The sequence below is a fragment of the Leuciscus leuciscus genome (assembly GCF_965113295.1).
Source record: "Leuciscus leuciscus genome assembly, chromosome: 9".
In the NCBI taxonomy this organism is placed as follows: Eukaryota; Metazoa; Chordata; class Actinopteri; order Cypriniformes; family Leuciscidae; genus Leuciscus; species Leuciscus leuciscus.
The window spans coordinates 39519985-39537778 of record NC_138733.1 but is presented as its reverse complement, the minus strand read 5'-3'; the positions used below and the strand labels follow the sequence as shown (position 1 = coordinate 39537778).

Here is a 17794-nt window from a genome sequence, read left to right as displayed (position 1 = left end):
ACAGTGCATTTTGAATGGCCATGACTGAATGATATCATTAACATTGCAGATGCTAAAGTTTCAATAGACGTAAGCCCATTCATAACCACAAAATTGTATTGGGTTTTAAATTTAAACAAAACAAATTCCACCTACATTTTGCTTTTATTCAAATGAAAAATATCACTGTCTGTGTGTTTATAAAATGTATTTTCTGAGAAAATAAAGTCTTTGTCCCTGCACTTTTTGTTCAAGACTGTTATGCTGCAATATTTCAAATTATGTCTTTTAAAAATATATATTTTTTTAACAACATGGTTCATCTTAAGTTTCTCTTACAGTCTTCGTCAGCATTTCATTATGGTTACACTTACATTGGCATGGTCAGAAAGAAAGAAAGAAACAAAAGTTGTTTTTATCACAAAGCACAGAATGTAAATATAAATGTGTGGTGCAAATATCGTTGCCAGCTCAGGCCATTATTAACCACTTCCACACTGACTTTTAACCACACACTATTATGGTAGTAACAGGGTGTGTACAAAAAGTGTTTTAAAGGAGAAATGTCACAGGTTATTATGTGATTAAAAAGCACATTGTCAAATGGCACAGCATCCTGAGAATGACCCATCAAGAGTTGAACAAACAGATTCTGAATGAGTCTCAATATCAAACAAGTTTCTGAAGTTTAATTTAGTGCACAGAAGACTTTGAACCAGGGTCCAAAATTAACATTTTGCCTCATCTGAGGGTGAATTGAGAAGAATGATTGCCCATAAAAATGTCTTAATGAAACTGCATTTTGCATTAAAATTGTCAGAATGACATTGGCATCATTGGCATCATTTAGCTGATTTTTCCTTATATATTTGTGTCACTTGCAGTGTCATATTCAAGATGACACAGTCTCTATCTCAGATATGATTTTGTGTCACAAGTGTCGCCAGTTCTGGAGAAAAAGAAAACTGATCCCAGAAAAATGCACAATGGTTATTTTCCCACTGGCGTCGCTCATGACAGATATTTTTGTCTCCGATTTGAATTAGATTTAAACCATATATAATGCTGCAGTTCCTAATAAAGTCACTCTTCAACTGCAGAAGCCAATTTTTGCTCGCATTTGTTGCTTGATGAGAGTTAATTTTGGTCCCTGCTCAAACTGATCATGTTCTTTCTTAATACTTAGTGTGCATGTTGTGTTTTGAAGACACAAAACATCACTGGACCATGTCCTGCTACAGGTACAGATTGTGAGTAACACATCTGAGAAAACGCAGACCTGCAAACTCAAGCGCAGATAGCAGCGAGGTTAGATGGAAGGCGAAAGAGAATTAAAGCCAGAGCTAAACGGTAATGGAGTTCCGCTACATTTAGACAAGACATTTGCACATGCAATACAGTAGATCTTACTGAGCTCAGGGGCCTTGCCAGTGGCTACAATAGCTGTCGGTCCTGCCAAGAAACAACATGTTCCACCTTCAACTCTTGCAGTTCAAAGACAGGCAGCATAGAGGTGACTAGCTTAGAGGCCGTAACAGGGTGCAGTTGTGGAGGAGATGAAAGACACCAGCTATCAATTATTATGGTTATCGTTATTTGTAGGGCTCAGTTTGATAGATAGGGGGAAAAGGAAAATACCAGCAAGCTGACAGATGTTTACAGATTCAGTAATAGTCACCATTGTTTGTGGAAATACTGTCTCTCTATCTCCACTCTTACAAAAATAACAGAAGTAACAAAACCTAGACAACATGTTATGGTGTTATATCTAGTCCAGGGGTTTTCCAAGTGTGGGGCGCGCCTTGCCCGGAGGGCACCAGAGCATGCCAGGGGAGGCAAGGAGAGTGGTAAAAATGATAATATTAGCCTAATAATAAGTTTAAATTAATAAACAAAAAAAGTTAAATTGTTATTATTCTGAAAATAAGGCCTCGTTTACACTGCAGGTCTTGATGCCCAATTTACCGTCCGTTTACACGTTCTTTCAACTGTATATGATTCATGTGTTTACACTTGCCATACTAGATCCGAAACATCGCGCATGCTTAAAGGGTTCTTGCACAGATGGACGAACGTGAAATATGCTTGATGCTAGCTCTGCGATATAGCCTATGCAAAGTTCGCCAAACATCACCATGATTTTGAGGCGGAGGAGGAGGACGAAAAGTGCCATCATCATTGCGCATATGCTTCAGTTATTGTGTGCGAGAGAGATATCAGGACTGACGAGAGCATATTCTGTTTAAATATTGGCTTTGATGAGGAGCGGTCGGTCCGAAATTTTAGGATGATCAAGCCAACTATGGGTCATCGTTTGTCCACATTCCTCTCCTACGACGACACAACGTTTCGTCGGGCCATCCGTCCCTTTGCAGAAGCGCGTCGGGGTTTCTCTCGTCATTAAACCGCGGAGACATAATGCGTCAGAAAATCCGATCTGCCTGTTTACATGACAGTCACATTGACACATATAATAATAATACGTTACATTTATAGAGCACTTTTTCTGAGACCTCAAAGTGCTTTGCATAGAAGGGGGAATCTCCTCAACCACCACCAATGTGCAGCATCCACTTGGATGATGCGACGGCAGCCATATTGCGCCAGAACGCCCACCACACACCAGCTTACTGGTGGAGAGGAGACAGAGAGATGAAGCCAATCAGTATATGGGGATGATTAGGAGGCCATGATAGACAGAGGCCAAGGGGCAAATTTGGCCAGGATGCCGGGGTTACACCCCTACTCTTTTTCGAAGGACATCCTGGGATTTTTAATGACCACAGAGAGTCAGGACCTCGGTTTTACGTCTCATCCGAAGGACGGATTTATGTGATATCTGATTTATATCTGATTTATTTCCACATATGAATTGGGTAAGTTTGGGTAAGCACTATTGGGTAAGTTGTGTCAATAGTTGTGCCCACTGTCTTAGACTTTGAAAACTCCTAGTCAACAATATTAATATATTGTTTTATAATGTTATTTCTAGAAGTGTAAATACTTTGTAATAGGGATATATTTCTGTCCTAAATTCTCAAAAAGTTGAGATTCTCCCAAAACGCAAACGCAAAACGTTTGTAGTCTTTTTCGCTGATCCGTGTAAATGGGGATTGTTTTGGAAATGGTGTCGTCTGTATGTAGAAAACTCAAAGGAAAAACTTCTCAGATTTAAGCATTTTGTTGTGCCCTTAGAGGCACATATTGTCACATAAAGGGGATGTTATTGAGAAATGTGTACACTTTATTTAATTTAAGATTATGTCCATGAAATTATATATACATATTTTTAAAGGACTACAATTCTGACCCCAAATCAATTACTATTATTTGTCTGTACAACAATTTGCAGAAAACCGCTGCACCATTACTTGAATGTGATACTACTTGATTTTTTCCCATTATTGTGGCATATTCAGAGCTAGCTGTGTCAGTACTTGGTTTTGTTGTGTTGCTTTTTCAGCCTCTAAAGGTCCTCATTGCGCCCTCATGTCTTGTCCCCACAACTTGTAGTTAGTGTTATTGTCTTTACCTGTGTCTCAGTCAGCTGTGTGTATTTTAGTGGCTCTTTTCTGAATTCAGAACCGCATACTACTCTTACCATACAAAGATATGGTAAAAGTAGTATGTGTACTAGGTTCTAAATTCAGCATCTGTCTCCTACAATGAAGAACAGTATGTGAGCCGAGTAGTATGTCTAAATGCATAGTATTCATAAAACTGTAGGTAAAAAGTGTGCATATACTGGACCTATTAGCCCACAGGAGAGGATTTGTACTTGGCAGTGAAGCGATGCAACTGACACCAAATGTCACATGACAACATGGCGGATATAGTACATCTGAATTTCATTCATACTAGTACCCATATACTATATAGATCTTTTTTAGCAGTCACGAAGTTCATTTCAAACCAAATGTTGTAACTTCTAGACAGTATGCGATTTTGGACGCAGCTCTAGTTTCTTTGTTTGGTGTTTAGTTGTCCTGAAGCCATCTGCCTGTGTAAGTCTTCTCTAGTGCTTCACAATCTCCCCAGTAACTCACATTTTCAGACTCTCACGCTGTTCGAGTCTCGGCTCTGACAAGCTGCCTCTCAAATGTCTCTCTCCTCTATCGCTCTCTCACACACACAAACACAAAACTGACTGGTCAAATGCCAGTCCGACTGTCTCTTCCTGTCCTAGTCGGCAGTTCTTGGCCACAATAAAATACTTAATGCTATTATCTTTGACAATAGTGTACTATAATTTACACTGGCTGATTAATGACAACAGATGAAAAACTGTAACTGAGTGAGAGTACATAGAGGTCGCCATTTTGTACCTACCTGGTACATCAGTCCCTGAGGGGGTCTGGATCGGAAGCTTTGCTGTGGAATGAACTCATTTTTACTGCAACTCAAGCATGATATACTTTGTGCTTCATGGCATTTGTTTGAGTAAGGCTATTTTTCGTACCTGGTTTTCCACTTGGTGCAATGGGCACCCCAGTGCCACCTGGTACGACAGCCACGTCACCACCAGGTGTTGCACCAGGAGCTGCTATATCAGTTCCAGTGATCCCAGCACCTAGCACACATTGGGAAGAAACCAACAGGTGTTGGTTATATGTTCCATTTCCTTATTAAAGGGCATGACAAAAGACAGGTGAACACAGGTTAAGATGGATCAGTATGTGAAGCTATAATGTATATGAACTACCGTACCAGTTTTAGGAGGTTTGACTCCACTAGGATATCCTGCAAAAAAATTAAATAAGTCTCAATGATTGATAACCTGCTGATTATTATCTCACATTGACAGTGACCTGTTCATGGGTCAGTTGAATCTTTACCTCCTGGTGTCAATCCTGTCCCAGGCAGTGGTGCTCCTGCACCAGGTACCGTTCCTGCACCTCCAACAACTCCTGCAGGCAAACCGTGTCACCATTCTAATCAGTGCCAACTAGTTTGTACTAACATCTCTTTTTCTCTGTAGCCAACTTTTACTTTTAGTTAAATATCACTGTGGTTCTTTTTTTAAATTAAGAGTTTGCCTATATAATCTTTACGCTATTAACTTTTTTGACTTGATGTCCGTAGGGAAGGGCTAGAGGAAAGACTCGAGCTTAGAAATTATTGTAAACAAATTTCAAAAGTGGTATTTATTTGTTTTTGTGTATACATTTCTTAAGCAAAAAAAAAAAAAAAAAAAAAAAAAAAAAAAAAATCACTATATATTTAAAATGTATTAAGATAAAGGTACAAAATGATAATGTCTCTCACCGTATTTTGGAGGTTTAACTCCTGCTGGGTACCCTGTAATGACAAAAATTCAATTTATAGAACTAATCTTTAAGATCACGATTTATGATTATATAATGCTTGCCTAATTATTCTGAGAATTCAGTTTAATTTAAACCTTTAAAGACTTTTTAGAGTTTAAGCAAAAGTGAGCAGTAATCTTTAAGCAATAAATGTCTTGATTAAATGGTGCAGCTGTCAGTAAAAAAAAAAAAAAATGAATGGAGACCTCCAGGTACACCGCCAGGTACACCACCAGGAACACCACCAGGTACACCGCCAGGTACTCCACCAGGTACACCGCCAGGTACTCCACCAGGTACACCACTCGGAACTCCTACACATTCAATTTGTCATTAAAATCGTGATGAAACTGAAGTAGCTACAGATCTTTTCCTCCATATTGTGATATATATCTGAGTGTAACGTATTATCAAAAGAGAAAAAAAAAATTGTAGGATGGGAACTTGCTTTTTATACATCATTGTTGATTGGATGTTGGCATGGCACATAAAACTGAAGGAAGATTAGCGTGAGCGAGTTTTAAGAGAACCAAAAGTCCTGCATACGTCACCAGAGAGACGTTTTCACTGGAAGATCCAGTTATGACAGTGGTTTTCAATCCTGGTCCTGGGGACCCACTGCTCTGCACATTTTGTCACATCTTTTATCTGACACACACAGTTCACCTAATGAGCTGATGATCTGAACCAAGTGTGTTAAATCAGGAAGACATACAAAATATGCAGAGCAGTGGGTCCTCGGGACCAGTTTTGAGTGATTACATTTTGATTAAAAAGGTATTTTCAAAAAATAAAACATAAGCCAACAAACCATTCACAATAATTTCTATAGCATGCATTTAACAAACATAGAATTTTCTTTTCATGCTGATCAACATTGATTTCAGTATCAAACACCTGAACTAGCTAATTAAGGTGGATTACTAGAAACAACCAGCAGTTGGAGCAGGGTTGGGACCAAATTCTGCGGGAAGCTAGCCCTCCAGGAACAGGTTTGGGCGCCCCTGGTCTAGAAATTATCTAATGCAGGGGTCTCCAAACTCGGTCCTGGAGGGCCACTGTTGTGCAGAGTTTAGCTCCAACCCCAATTAAACACACCTGAACCAGCAAATCAGTGTCTTATTAGGCCCAGTAAGACATAGGCTGAATCCGAAATCACCCCCTAAACCCTCATTCACTACTCCCTAAGTTAGTCCCCTAATACCGTTCACTTGAAGGAGTAAATGAAAAGGAGTGAGCGAATTCGGCGAAGACAGCCGTTGAGCGTACATCGATTGTACACTCGTTACTGCAGTGCAATGTGGGATTGAATAAGTGCACTCAATAATGTCCACTGTGGTTTCGGAAACCACTACAAATGGCTGTCCCCTCAAATAACGCAATTTTGGATTCAGCCTGTGTCTTACTGGGCCTAGGTAGACACTGATTTGCTGGTTCAGGTGTGTTTAATTGGGGTTGGGGCTAAACTCTGCACGACAGTGGCCCTCCAGGAACGAGTTTGGAGACCCCTGATCTAATGTGTTGAAATTCCTGTTTGTTTTTAAATATTAAAACCATTTACCGTATTTAGGTGGTTTTGCCCCGGTTCCATATCCTGAGAAAATATTAAATCAATGTTTACATTGCTGCACAATTGAGAAAATATTTAATTATTTTGTAGCATAATGGGTAATGACTTTACCTTTGTAGTATTTCTCAGATAAGGTTATAGTCATTAGCAATTAAATCTCAGCAAAACAAATGCATAACCACCTAGTATACCACACAAATGCAACTCGCCTAGTATACCACACAAATGCAACTGTGGCTCTCCTCTTTTCTCTCCTGTCACAGAGGCTTCTAAATATCTCTCCTACCACCTGCCCCTTGACCTTATTTTCCCATCTTCAACAATTATTTATCATTTTCCTCTAGTAGAATATCCTGCTAGACAACAATTCTTTAGGCAGACATTCAGAGAAGACTGTATAGCTATTTATTACCCTTTGGTTGGTGGGAAATCATCCACTTCATTCTGCTGGACCTGTCTAAATCACATCAGTTAACTACAGGGTACCTCAGGGTTCGATGCTTGTCCCTCTCTACTTCTTCATATACACACCCGCACTGACACCTATCGTCCAGGCAGATGGATTTTCCTTCCACTGTTATGCTGCTGACATGCAGCTCTGTTTCTCGTCCTAGTATGATGATCACACAATGACTGCATCTTAACTTGCCTAAGCTATAGATATATACACTAGATGTTGCCTTGGCTACTGCAGTTCATTGGAAACCGTAGCCAAAGCGACATCTAGTGTATATATCTATACCCGCCCGCGCTCTCAGATCACTTGGACGTGGCTGTGTTCAAGAGGTAAAAACTATATAAATACTGTTCGTTTTCTCACACAAACCGCTCGTTTCGTGTCTTCGGCCATCAATGTGTACTTACGATGGGGAATTGTTTAATTTGGACGATGGGGAATTGTTTTAATTTGGACTCTGTGCATGCTCTTTCAGGTGGTGACCACAGACCTGCATTATATGACTGACAGACAAGAACGGTTTGACCTAAAAATATCAAAATTGAAACTACTGCGGAAAAAAAGACACCTACATCTTGGATGCCCTTGAGGTAAGCTAAAACATACCAAAATTTTATTTCAAAGTGAACTATCCCTTTAACAATATAATAAGATCAGACCCTTTCTGTCCAAACTCTTGTCATCTCTAGACTGAAGAATGCTCTTTTAAATGGCCTTACTGCTTGCTCAATAAATCCACTGTAAACAATACAGATTGCAGATTGCAGATTGTCACGTTTGGTTTTCAATGAACCCAAGAGTCAGACTGCATGTTACACCTCTTTTGTCTCACTCCAGAAGGTGTCAGTCTCTGCTTACATCAAGTTTAAGGCTATGATGCTTAGCTACTAGTTTAGAACTCATGTATTGCGGCACATCATGTTGTTGTGTCACAGGGATGAAAGTTGTAGTGTACTTTATTGGTTGAACATTTGAAAATGTAATAATTTCACCTCCAATGGGATATCCAGTTCCTGTTCCAACTCCACCAAGGACTCCTCCAGCTCCGCCAAAACCTAATGACAGCACAAATGCCATTAGACATAAGGAAGGTCATGCTGTCATGGCTGTAACAGTCTGTAACTGGCAAACAAAAAAATGAGGTATTGCAAAAATCTTAGCAAACCTAAATTGTATAAACCATTATAAATAATAGAACATTTCCAAATGTCAAGGCTCTGTAACTGCTCTTTGGGTCTTGCTATCAACACATTTTCACTTGTAACTAGTTGTTCAGAAAAATAGTCAGCAGTTAGCAGTTTACTCAGACAAAAGTAGCGAATAGACCATCTCAGTCGTCAACAGCGGAACCGGAATTTGCCAACACTGCTTTAGTTTACTTTATTTTCACTTAATGCAATTCATTCTATTTTCTCATTACAAGTCACAAACGTGCCACAGAACTAAACAAATAGTCCTGCTTTGTGCACCTGTATTGTTTGGAGGTATGAGCTTTTAACAGTGTGACAAGCAGGGTGGGGCCAAGAGCCGTGGAAACGGAGTGATGCCAGTGGTGGTGACCGGTCTCGAGTCACACGAATGAGCTTCGGAAGGATAAAAGGAGGAGGGACGACAGTGGAAGGTGAGAGAGGACCAAGCCTGGACTTTATGTGTTGTTTTGTTTTAGTTTATGTGGCAGTCATCTGTGAGAGACTGCCACTTCACTTTCGTTTTGTTTATATTTATTTGTGATTAAAGTTATGTTGAACATTCACAGGTTCCATCCGAGCCTGCCTCCATGGACACTCGATGGGATGGAGGTGATTTGCCAGGCGGACGGCAGCGACTTCATCCCTCCCCCCAGCAAGTCACTCCAGCCTATCACCTCAAGCGTCCTTGGTTCACAAAAAGTTTCACAATTTGTTACACCTGAGTATAATATCCAGGGGCTGTTCTTACCTTACTTAAGGGTCTGGCCCCAGCTCCAGTCCCATAACCCATACAACATATTGGTGCCAAATACTTTCACAGCAGTGAGCTTAATTTGAGGGAAGCCATGTAGTATTAATGAGACAAACATGCTCAGTCATGTTTCCAATTAATGGAACATGAGCTAAATCTTCAAACATCCAAATCCAATCTGTTTCAAGGAACATGGTTACAGAAAAAAAAAAGAAAAAAAAAAGGATTTATGCTTTCAAAGCCTAAAGTAATTTAACACGCTATTTATTTGATGTTGCAACAGACTCTTCAGATATTAAAGAAGAAGAAAAAATGTATATGGCTAGGCAAGCTTGAATAAAATGTAAACCAGAACAAGTAAAATTACTGAAGAAATCATATATAATCTCTCTAAATGAAAACTTTGTTGTTCACCTCAGTTCAAACTCAGTAATGTAATTTGTCATTTGTTTTAATATCCTTGTTTACTCATAATGTAAACAGCTGTTATATTAATATTGTCTAATATTACCTGGTCTCTGGAGCCCAGGCACAAATCCAGTCCCTCCTGGTAAACCACCACCACCACCCAAACCTAGATGAAGAATTTTGATTTAGAGCAGGCAATTCAATGTTCCTAATCTCTGGTTTATATATAAATACTCAGCTAATATAAATACCATATTTAAGAGCTTTGGCACCAGCAGGGTATCCTTAAACACATAAATATAAACAGATGAGCATTACAATTCAATTTAATACAGATTCAATGCTGAAGCCCATGCACTTTCATCCAAAATCTCAAAAAATGATTATGTCTAACATGTCAGCTAATTCAGTTTTTCCATCATGCTTTCCAGAATAAGGCAGTGATACCTCCAGCTCCAGTTATTGGTACTCCTCCTGGTACTCCTCCTGGAACTCCTCCAGGGACTCCTCCTGGTACTCCTCCTGGTACTCCTCCGGGGACTCCGAAACCTGTTCCTCCAGGTACTCCTAAGGCCACAACAGCATAATCTTTGACCAAGCAATACTCTACTGACAGTACTGTATGTATGTACAGGATAGTAATTTAAATAGTTAATATTATAATATCACCACAATAATTGTCTATTACAAACAACATTCCAGCATAAATATATGACACAATAAAAAGTGCAAACTATTTATCTTACAGTGTCTAAGAAAAGAGTCAAACCCATACCATATTTAGGAGGTTTGACGCCAGCTCCTAGCCCTGAAAACATTGATCACTGTTACGAAATATTAACCAAAAATAAGCTGCATCGAGAAACAAAATGAGCTTATATAACAAACAACAGTTGTGAGAAATTAAGACAAATCAACATATACTGCACCTCCAGCCCCAGGCACAGCTCCAGGAATTCCTCCGATCCCAGCAACAGAACCATAGCCTGGGTAAACACCAGCCCCTCCTGCTCCTCCTACAGAGAAGTCATGGGCAGCCAATCAGTGTAATTTTATTTCTGAAGTTTTTATTATAGCACACATAATGTCTGGTAAAAAGGCTGTGAAAGTGCTAATTCAGCATAGCACTTTTTACTGTTTAGCACCAACTATCCCAAGTGTTGTGATGGAACAGATTAATTTTGGGACTTTATTTTTTGAAAATTATACTCTGTTTATCATACTCTCTGAAATATATCATGGCGAACTATGATACTCTGATGTATAGTAAAACATACCATGGTACTTAATAATTACTATCTTAGTGTACCAGGATATTTACATGACACTTAAAGGTTCTTCATAGAACACTGGCAAGACCTAGGTACTAGCAAGATCAAAGATCACTAGCAGCCCATTAGGCCAAGTTCTTGCTGTTATCCTTACTCCCCAGTCACCTAAAGCCTGTACTGTACATACAATCTCTGAATTAAGTCATGCACCTATAAATTGTAATTAATACTTTTCTTACCATATTTAGGGGGCTTCACTCCACCTGGATACACTAAAATAAAAAGAATTAGTAAAGTAATTTATACAATTATTAACATAGTTTACCTTCATATTTTTAATTTTTTTTTTAGATTAACACTTTATTATTTGCAGCATTTTTACCTCACGACATGAATTTTAAGTTTCATCAGATGCAATATTAGCGTGACGTAAAACTCACCTCCAGCCCCTGGTGCTGTTCCAGGAATTGCTCCAGCTCCCCCCACTACTCCACCAACTGGTAAACGACCTGCACCTACGAAAAAAGACACAAGTTGTTTGAGATCATCTTTTTTTAAATGTCTTAATATTTGTAAAATAATTTAACGAAATAAGCAGTGAACCACTTTAAGAAAAATTCCCCTGAGACTATAAAATCCATCCAGTAACTGTTGAGTGGCTTGATCTTGGGCAGCTAGTCTGTCCTTGTTATTTGCAGGAGCAGTTTTTATTTAATTTAATTTTTTTTAATCAAAATCCAAGATAGTGACCAAACTAACTGTGGCACAAATTTGAATTAAACTGATAAAAGGAGAAAAACTTAGCAGCTAATATTTAAGCCAATAACTGCCATCTGAGATTTGATGAGAAGGAAGAATATACAGTTGTGCTCATGGATATTTAGTTTACCAAGTGCCTCAAAAAGCTAGTTAGTTTTGATTGTTTGTTCCCCCTCACCTCCTGCTCCAGGGTACAGTCCTCCAAAACCAGGCACAGCACCAGCTCCACCTGCCCCACCCAAACCTAGGAGATCAGAGAAGTAAACATTATAAGTTGCTGTGGATATCTGGTCTTAGACTGAATCATTCAAATCTATCTTACCGTATTTAGCTGCTTTGGCTTGAGCGGGTGTCAGACCTTGTAAAGAAAGCAGACATAAATGTATTGAGTCTCTATGATCATTGTAATGGAAGATATGTGAAAAATGTTATACATATGAACATTATGGACATAATTGGCCACGTCCCAAAATAAATGGACTAGAGATACCAATCGTCCAACCTCTAAGGTTCGGGACACGGTGGAGAATTCCACTCGAGACCAACCCTCTTGGCGGCCCAGGCAAGCATAACCATCAACTCTGGATCAGACTCGGGCAACACAACTTTCTCTGAAGGAGGAAGTGCAGCCAAGTCCTCATCTCCATACTCAAGCTCACCCTCCAATACTACGATTGACATCTGGTCGGCAGGGGGAGCCCCGAATTAAACGACGAAGCCGTCATGAGAGGGGCCAGCGCGCCAGCCGGAAGCTTCAAGGCTTGCGGTGTTTGAGAGAAGTGAGGGGCCCACAGGGATTGGGTACTGGGCAGAGAAGCTCTCACTGTGATCCTCAAGTCACCCTGGCTATTTGTCGAAGTAGCCCTCTTTTGGGGTTGGCCAAAAGAAGCACTAGATCGAGGCATAGGTCAGGGGACGATGTATAGGAGTCTCGATCCTAACACCGCAATGGTCATATTCCCGTAATGGGAACATGAGTCATCCACAAACACTGCTTCAGCGTGCTGAATGCCCAGACACGTGATGCAGTTTTCGAGACCATCAGTCTGTACCAGGGAACGACTGCACCCAGAAACACACAGGTGATAGGACATCTTGAAAAAGACGCAGTCACACCCGTGTTACTCTTTCAGGAAATAGCTCTCTAAGGTACCAAAGCACACAGGAGAAATGGCTGCGGCAAACACTGGCAGGGGATGGTGTAGCCCACACAGTGAAGCACTCACTATGAACGCCCTCTAACCAACCAACAATCAAAGAAAAGAAAATGCTGTTAAAACAGCAGTTGAGAGCGCTAGAGGCTCGCGACCACCGCTGTCTCACACTGTCACACCGACACCAGATGAGAGGCTTCTTCCAGAAGAGCTCAACATACTCGCTCATTGCAAACCAACACTCTTCAGAGACATACAGAACTGTTCGGCTCCGAAGCGAAAGGCAAATGGTACGTACATCCTCTTCCTATTTATACACACGCTGCGGGGTGGAGCGTGAAATGCAAATCTCGCACGCCAATGTCCATTGGCTCATTCTGTTAACACTCGCAGATGATAGGCTCCCTGGCGGGATCCCAATATGCCGATGACATCGACGTAATGTCGAATGTGACCGACTGAAAGGGAACTATAGTTGTTTGTAATACTTCTCTTACTATATTTAGGAGGCTTCATTCCACTTGGATACATTAAAAGAAAAAGAATTGGTAAAGTAATTTCTACAATTATTAATATAGTTTACCTTAATTTTTTTAGATTAAAACTTTATTATTAGCAAACTTTTTACTTCAAGACATGAATTTTAGGTTTCATCAGATGCAAGATTAGCGTGATGTAAAACTCACCTCCAGCCCCTGGTGCTGTTCCAGGAATTGATCCAGCTCCCCCCGCAACACCTGCACCTACGAAAAAAGACACAAGTTGTTTGAGATCATCTTTTTTTTAAATGTCTTAATGTTTGTAAAATATTTTAATAAAATAAGCAGTGAACCACTTTAAAAAATGCCCATGAGACTCTAAAATCCATCCAGTAACTTTTGAGTGGCTTGATCAAACTTTTTTGAGTGCCTCAAAAAGCAAATTAGTTTTGATTGTTTGTTCCCACTCACCTCCTGCTCCAGGGTACAGTCCCCCAAAACCAGGCACAGCACCAGCTCCACCTGCCCCACCCAAACCTAGGAGATCAGAAAAGTATACATTATAAGATGCTTTGGATATCTGGTCTTAGACTGAATCATTCAAATCTATCTTACCGTATTTAGCTGCTTTGGCTTGAGCGGGTGTCAGACCTTGTAAAGAAAGCAGACATAAATGTATTGAGTCTGTATGATCATTGTAATGGAAGATATGTGAAAAATGTTATACATATGAACATTATGGACATAATTGGCCATGTCCCATATTAAATGGACTAGAGATACCAATCGTCCATTTAATGGTGGAGAATTCCACTCGAGCCCAACCCTCTTGGCGGCCCAGGCAAGCATAACCATCAACTCTGGATCAGACTCGGGCAACACAACTTTCTCTGAAGAAGGAAGTGCAGCCAAGTCCTCATCTCCAGACTCAAGCTCACCCTCCAATACTACGATTGACATCTGGTCGGCAGGGGGAGCCCCGAATTAAACGACTAAGCCGCCATGAGAGGGACCAGCGCACCAGCCGGAAGCTTCAAGGCTTGCAGTGTTTGAGAGAAGTGAGGGGCCCACAGGGATTGGGTACTGGGCGGAGAAGCCCTCACTGTGATCCTCAAGTCACCCTGGCTATTTGTCGAAGTAGCCCTCTTTTGGGGTTGGCCAAAAGAAGCACTAGATCGAGGCATAGGTCAAGGGACGATGTATAGGAGTCTCGACCGTAACACCGCAATGGTCATATTCCCGTAATGGGAACATGAGTCATCCACAAACGCTGCTTCAGCGTGCTGAATGCCCAGACACGTGATGCAGTTTTCGAGACCATCAGTCTGTACCAGGGAACGACCGCACCCAGAAACACACAGGTGATATGACATCTTGAAAAAGACGCAGTCACACCCGTGTTACTCTTTCAGGAAATAGCTCTCTAAGGTACCAAAGCACACAGGAGAAATGGCCGCGGCAAACACTGGCAGGGGATGGTGTAGCCCACAAAGTGAAGCACTCACTATGAACGCCCTCTAACCAACCACATTTACATTTACATTTAGTCATTTAGCAGACGCTTTTGTCCAAAGCGACTTACAAATTGGGACTAAATTAAGCAAGTCATCGTGAAGAGGCAAAAAACAACGCAAGAAGTGCTCAAAATACGAAGTTCAGGCATTATTCAGAGTAGCATAAGCCCGATAAGCGAGAATTTACAGGAATATATATTTATATATATATATATATATATATATATATATATATATATATATATATTTTTTTTTTTTTTTATGAGGTTAAGTGCTCACGGAAGAGAAGAGTTTTTAGCTCTTTTTTGAATGTTGTCATGGATTCTGCATTCCGGATGCCGGTGGGGAGATCATTCCACCAGCATGGAACTGTGAATGAGAATGTTCTGGAAAGTGATTTTTTGGCTCTCTGTGATGGGACCACGAGACGTCGCTCGTTGACCGATCGAAGGCTTCTGGTAGGGATGTAGACTTGTAGGAGTGAGTGAAAGTAGGACGGAGCTGATCCTGTCACAGATCTGTAAGCAAGCGTCAGTGCCTTGAACTTGATGCGAGCAGAGAGAGGTAGCCAGTGCAGTGAGACGAACAAAGGAGTGACGTGGGCCCTCTTGGGCTCGTTGAAGACAAGACGAGCTGCAGCGTTCTGAATCATTTGTAGAGGTTTAGTTGCACATGATGGAAGTCCAGCCAGAAGAGCATTGCAGTAGTCAAGCCTAGTAATGACCAGGGCCTGGACGAGAAGTTGTGTTGCATGCTCAGTTAGGAAAGGCCTGATCTTCCTGATGTTGTGCAGTGCAAACCTGCATGATCGAGCTGTCTTTGAAATGTGATCTGTGAAGGTCAGCTGGTCATCAACTGTTACTCCAAGATTTCTGACCGACCTTGATGGGGTGATTGATGATGAGTCTAGCTGGATAGAAGTGTTCAAATCAAATTGTGTTCAAATCAAGTGTTCAACCAACAATCAAATAAAAGAAAATGCTGTTAAAACAGCAGTTGAGAGCGCTAGAGGCTCGCGACCACCGCTGTCTCACATTGTCACACCGACACCAGATGAGAGGCTTCTTCCAGAAAAGTTCAACATACTCGCTCATTGCAAACCAAAACTCTTCAGAGACATACAGAACTGTTCGGCTCCTAAGTGAAAGGCAAATGGTACGTACATCCTCTTCCTATTTATACACACGCTGCGGGGTGGAGCGTGAGATGCAAATCTCGCACACCAATGTCCATTGGCTCGTTCTGTTAACACTCGCAGATGATAGGCTCCCTGGCGGGATCCCAATATGTCGATGACATCAACGTAACGTCGAATGTGACCGACTAAAAGGGAACTATAGTTGTTTGTAATACTTCTCTTACTATATTTAGGAGGCTTCACTCCACTTGGATACATGAAAAGAAAAGGAATTGGTAAAGTAATTTCTACAATTATTAATATAGTTTACCTTAATTTTTTTAGATTAAAACTTTATTATTAGCAAACTTTTTACCTCAAGACATGAATTTTAGGTTTCATCAGATGCAAGATTAGCGTGATGTAAAACTCACCTCCAGCCCCTGGTGCTGTTCCAGGAATTGATCCAGCTCCCCCCGCAACACCTGCACCTACGAAAAAAGACACAAGTTGTTTGAGATCATCTTTTTTTTAAATGTCTTAATGTTTGTAAAATATTTTAATAAAATAAGCAGTGAACCACTTTAAAAAATGCCCATGAGACTCTAAAATCCATCCAGTAACTTTTGAGTGGCTTGATCGAACTTTTTTGAGTGCCTCAAAAAGCAAATTAGTTTTGATTGTTTGTTCCCACTCACCTCCTACTCCAGGGTACAGTCCCCCAAAACCAGGCACAGCACCAGCTCCACCTGCCCCACCCAAACCTAGGAGATCAGAGAAGAATACATTATAAGATGCTTTGGAAATCTGGTCTTAGACTGAATCATTCAAATCTATCTTACCGTATTTAGCTGCTTTGGCTTGAGCAGGTGTCAGACCTTGTAAAGAAAGCAGAAATAAATGTATTGAGACTCTATGATCATTGTAATGGAAGATATGTGAAAAATGTTATAGATATGGCCATTATGGACAAATTTGGCCATGTCCCAAATTAAATGGACTAGTATATTCAGTAGAGTGTCCCATTTGTCATTCTGTCATTCAAAAGTGTGCTACCTAGATCCCTGCTTTGTGCCGTCAAAGCATCTTTTAGCTGAACCTACACTGGGTTCTGCAGCGCACTACTACCAACAGCAACATTAATGAGGCAGTATGTCACTAAAAGGAGAACATGATTTTGCCATGTAGGACACCTTTTTTCTGTTGAGGTTAGGAATAGGATTAGGATTAGGACAATGTTTATTTGACAGGAAAGTTGTTCTAGGACCGATAAAAATGTGAACTTGCAGGCAGACTGCAAAGATTGAGAATGTAATTTGGGAAAGGGCCGTTACTGACGACAACTACATCCACAAGGCCCTGTACTTCACTTATTTTATGATCTTCTGGATATATTGTACAGACAGACTTTTACCTCCTGTTGCAGGGTAGACCCCTCCGGCTCCTGGCACAATCCCAGCACCACCAGGAACTGCTCCTGCACCTGGAGCAAGGCAGAACCATGATCACTCAGTTTGACATTGCCAATACTATATTTCAATCCTCCTCCAGGAGGACCGCTGTCCTGTAGATTTTAGTTCTAACACTGAACTTTTGCTTGTACTTTCCTGGTAACCATAAATACATTGAGTGGCTTGTTTGGGTGTGTTTGATTTGGGTAAGAATCAAAGAACCCTGGTATATCTGAAAAAAAAACCTGGGGTCGGTGGTCGCGCCGGCACAATCACCTCGCTTTTTTCTTATCAGTGCGAAAGAGACTCAAATAACTCGGTCGATTTTTGTCATACAGATAAGTGTTATACATCATTCAAAACTGTTAAAAGTCTTCTTTTATTTGTG

The 17794-nt window shown here is 40.7% G+C and overlaps 1 protein-coding gene across 11 annotated transcripts in view; it reads right to left on the bottom strand.

Annotated features, from left to right (window-relative positions):
- elna (elastin a) overlaps nucleotides 1-17794 on the bottom strand; it is an 80682-nt gene that overhangs the window by 9327 nt on the left and 53561 nt on the right. For 6 of the 11 annotated variants that reach the window (XM_082181089.1, XM_082181095.1, XM_082181091.1 and 3 more), the window contains 25 exons: nucleotides 17370-17438; nucleotides 16798-16833; nucleotides 16654-16719; nucleotides 16390-16446; nucleotides 13940-13975; nucleotides 13796-13861; nucleotides 13532-13588; nucleotides 12014-12049; nucleotides 11870-11935; nucleotides 11373-11447; nucleotides 11172-11204; nucleotides 10591-10677; nucleotides 10437-10469; nucleotides 10109-10228; nucleotides 9913-9945; nucleotides 9765-9827; nucleotides 8305-8367; nucleotides 6847-6879; nucleotides 5492-5599; nucleotides 5245-5277; nucleotides 4815-4886; nucleotides 4687-4719; nucleotides 4439-4549; nucleotides 4309-4350; nucleotides 1390-1431 (listed from right to left, as the gene is read on the bottom strand). In XM_082181089.1, coding sequence (XP_082037215.1) covers nucleotides 1390-1431; nucleotides 4309-4350; nucleotides 4439-4549; nucleotides 4687-4719; nucleotides 4815-4886; nucleotides 5245-5277; nucleotides 5492-5599; nucleotides 6847-6879; nucleotides 8305-8367; nucleotides 9765-9827; nucleotides 9913-9945; nucleotides 10109-10228; nucleotides 10437-10469; nucleotides 10591-10677; nucleotides 11172-11204; nucleotides 11373-11447; nucleotides 11870-11935; nucleotides 12014-12049; nucleotides 13532-13588; nucleotides 13796-13861; nucleotides 13940-13975; nucleotides 16390-16446; nucleotides 16654-16719; nucleotides 16798-16833; nucleotides 17370-17438 — 1470 coding nt within the window. Of the gene's footprint in view, nucleotides 1-1389; nucleotides 1432-4308; nucleotides 4351-4438; nucleotides 4550-4686; nucleotides 4720-4814; nucleotides 4887-5244; nucleotides 5280-5491; nucleotides 5600-6846; nucleotides 6880-8304; nucleotides 8368-9764; nucleotides 9828-9912; nucleotides 9946-10108; nucleotides 10229-10436; nucleotides 10470-10590; nucleotides 10678-11171; nucleotides 11205-11372; nucleotides 11448-11869; nucleotides 11936-12013; nucleotides 12050-13531; nucleotides 13589-13795; nucleotides 13862-13939; nucleotides 13976-16389; nucleotides 16447-16653; nucleotides 16720-16797; nucleotides 16834-17369; nucleotides 17439-17794 lie in introns of all 11 variants that reach the window. The other 5 variants (XM_082181097.1, XM_082181093.1, XM_082181096.1 and 2 more) reach the window with 5 other exon arrangements.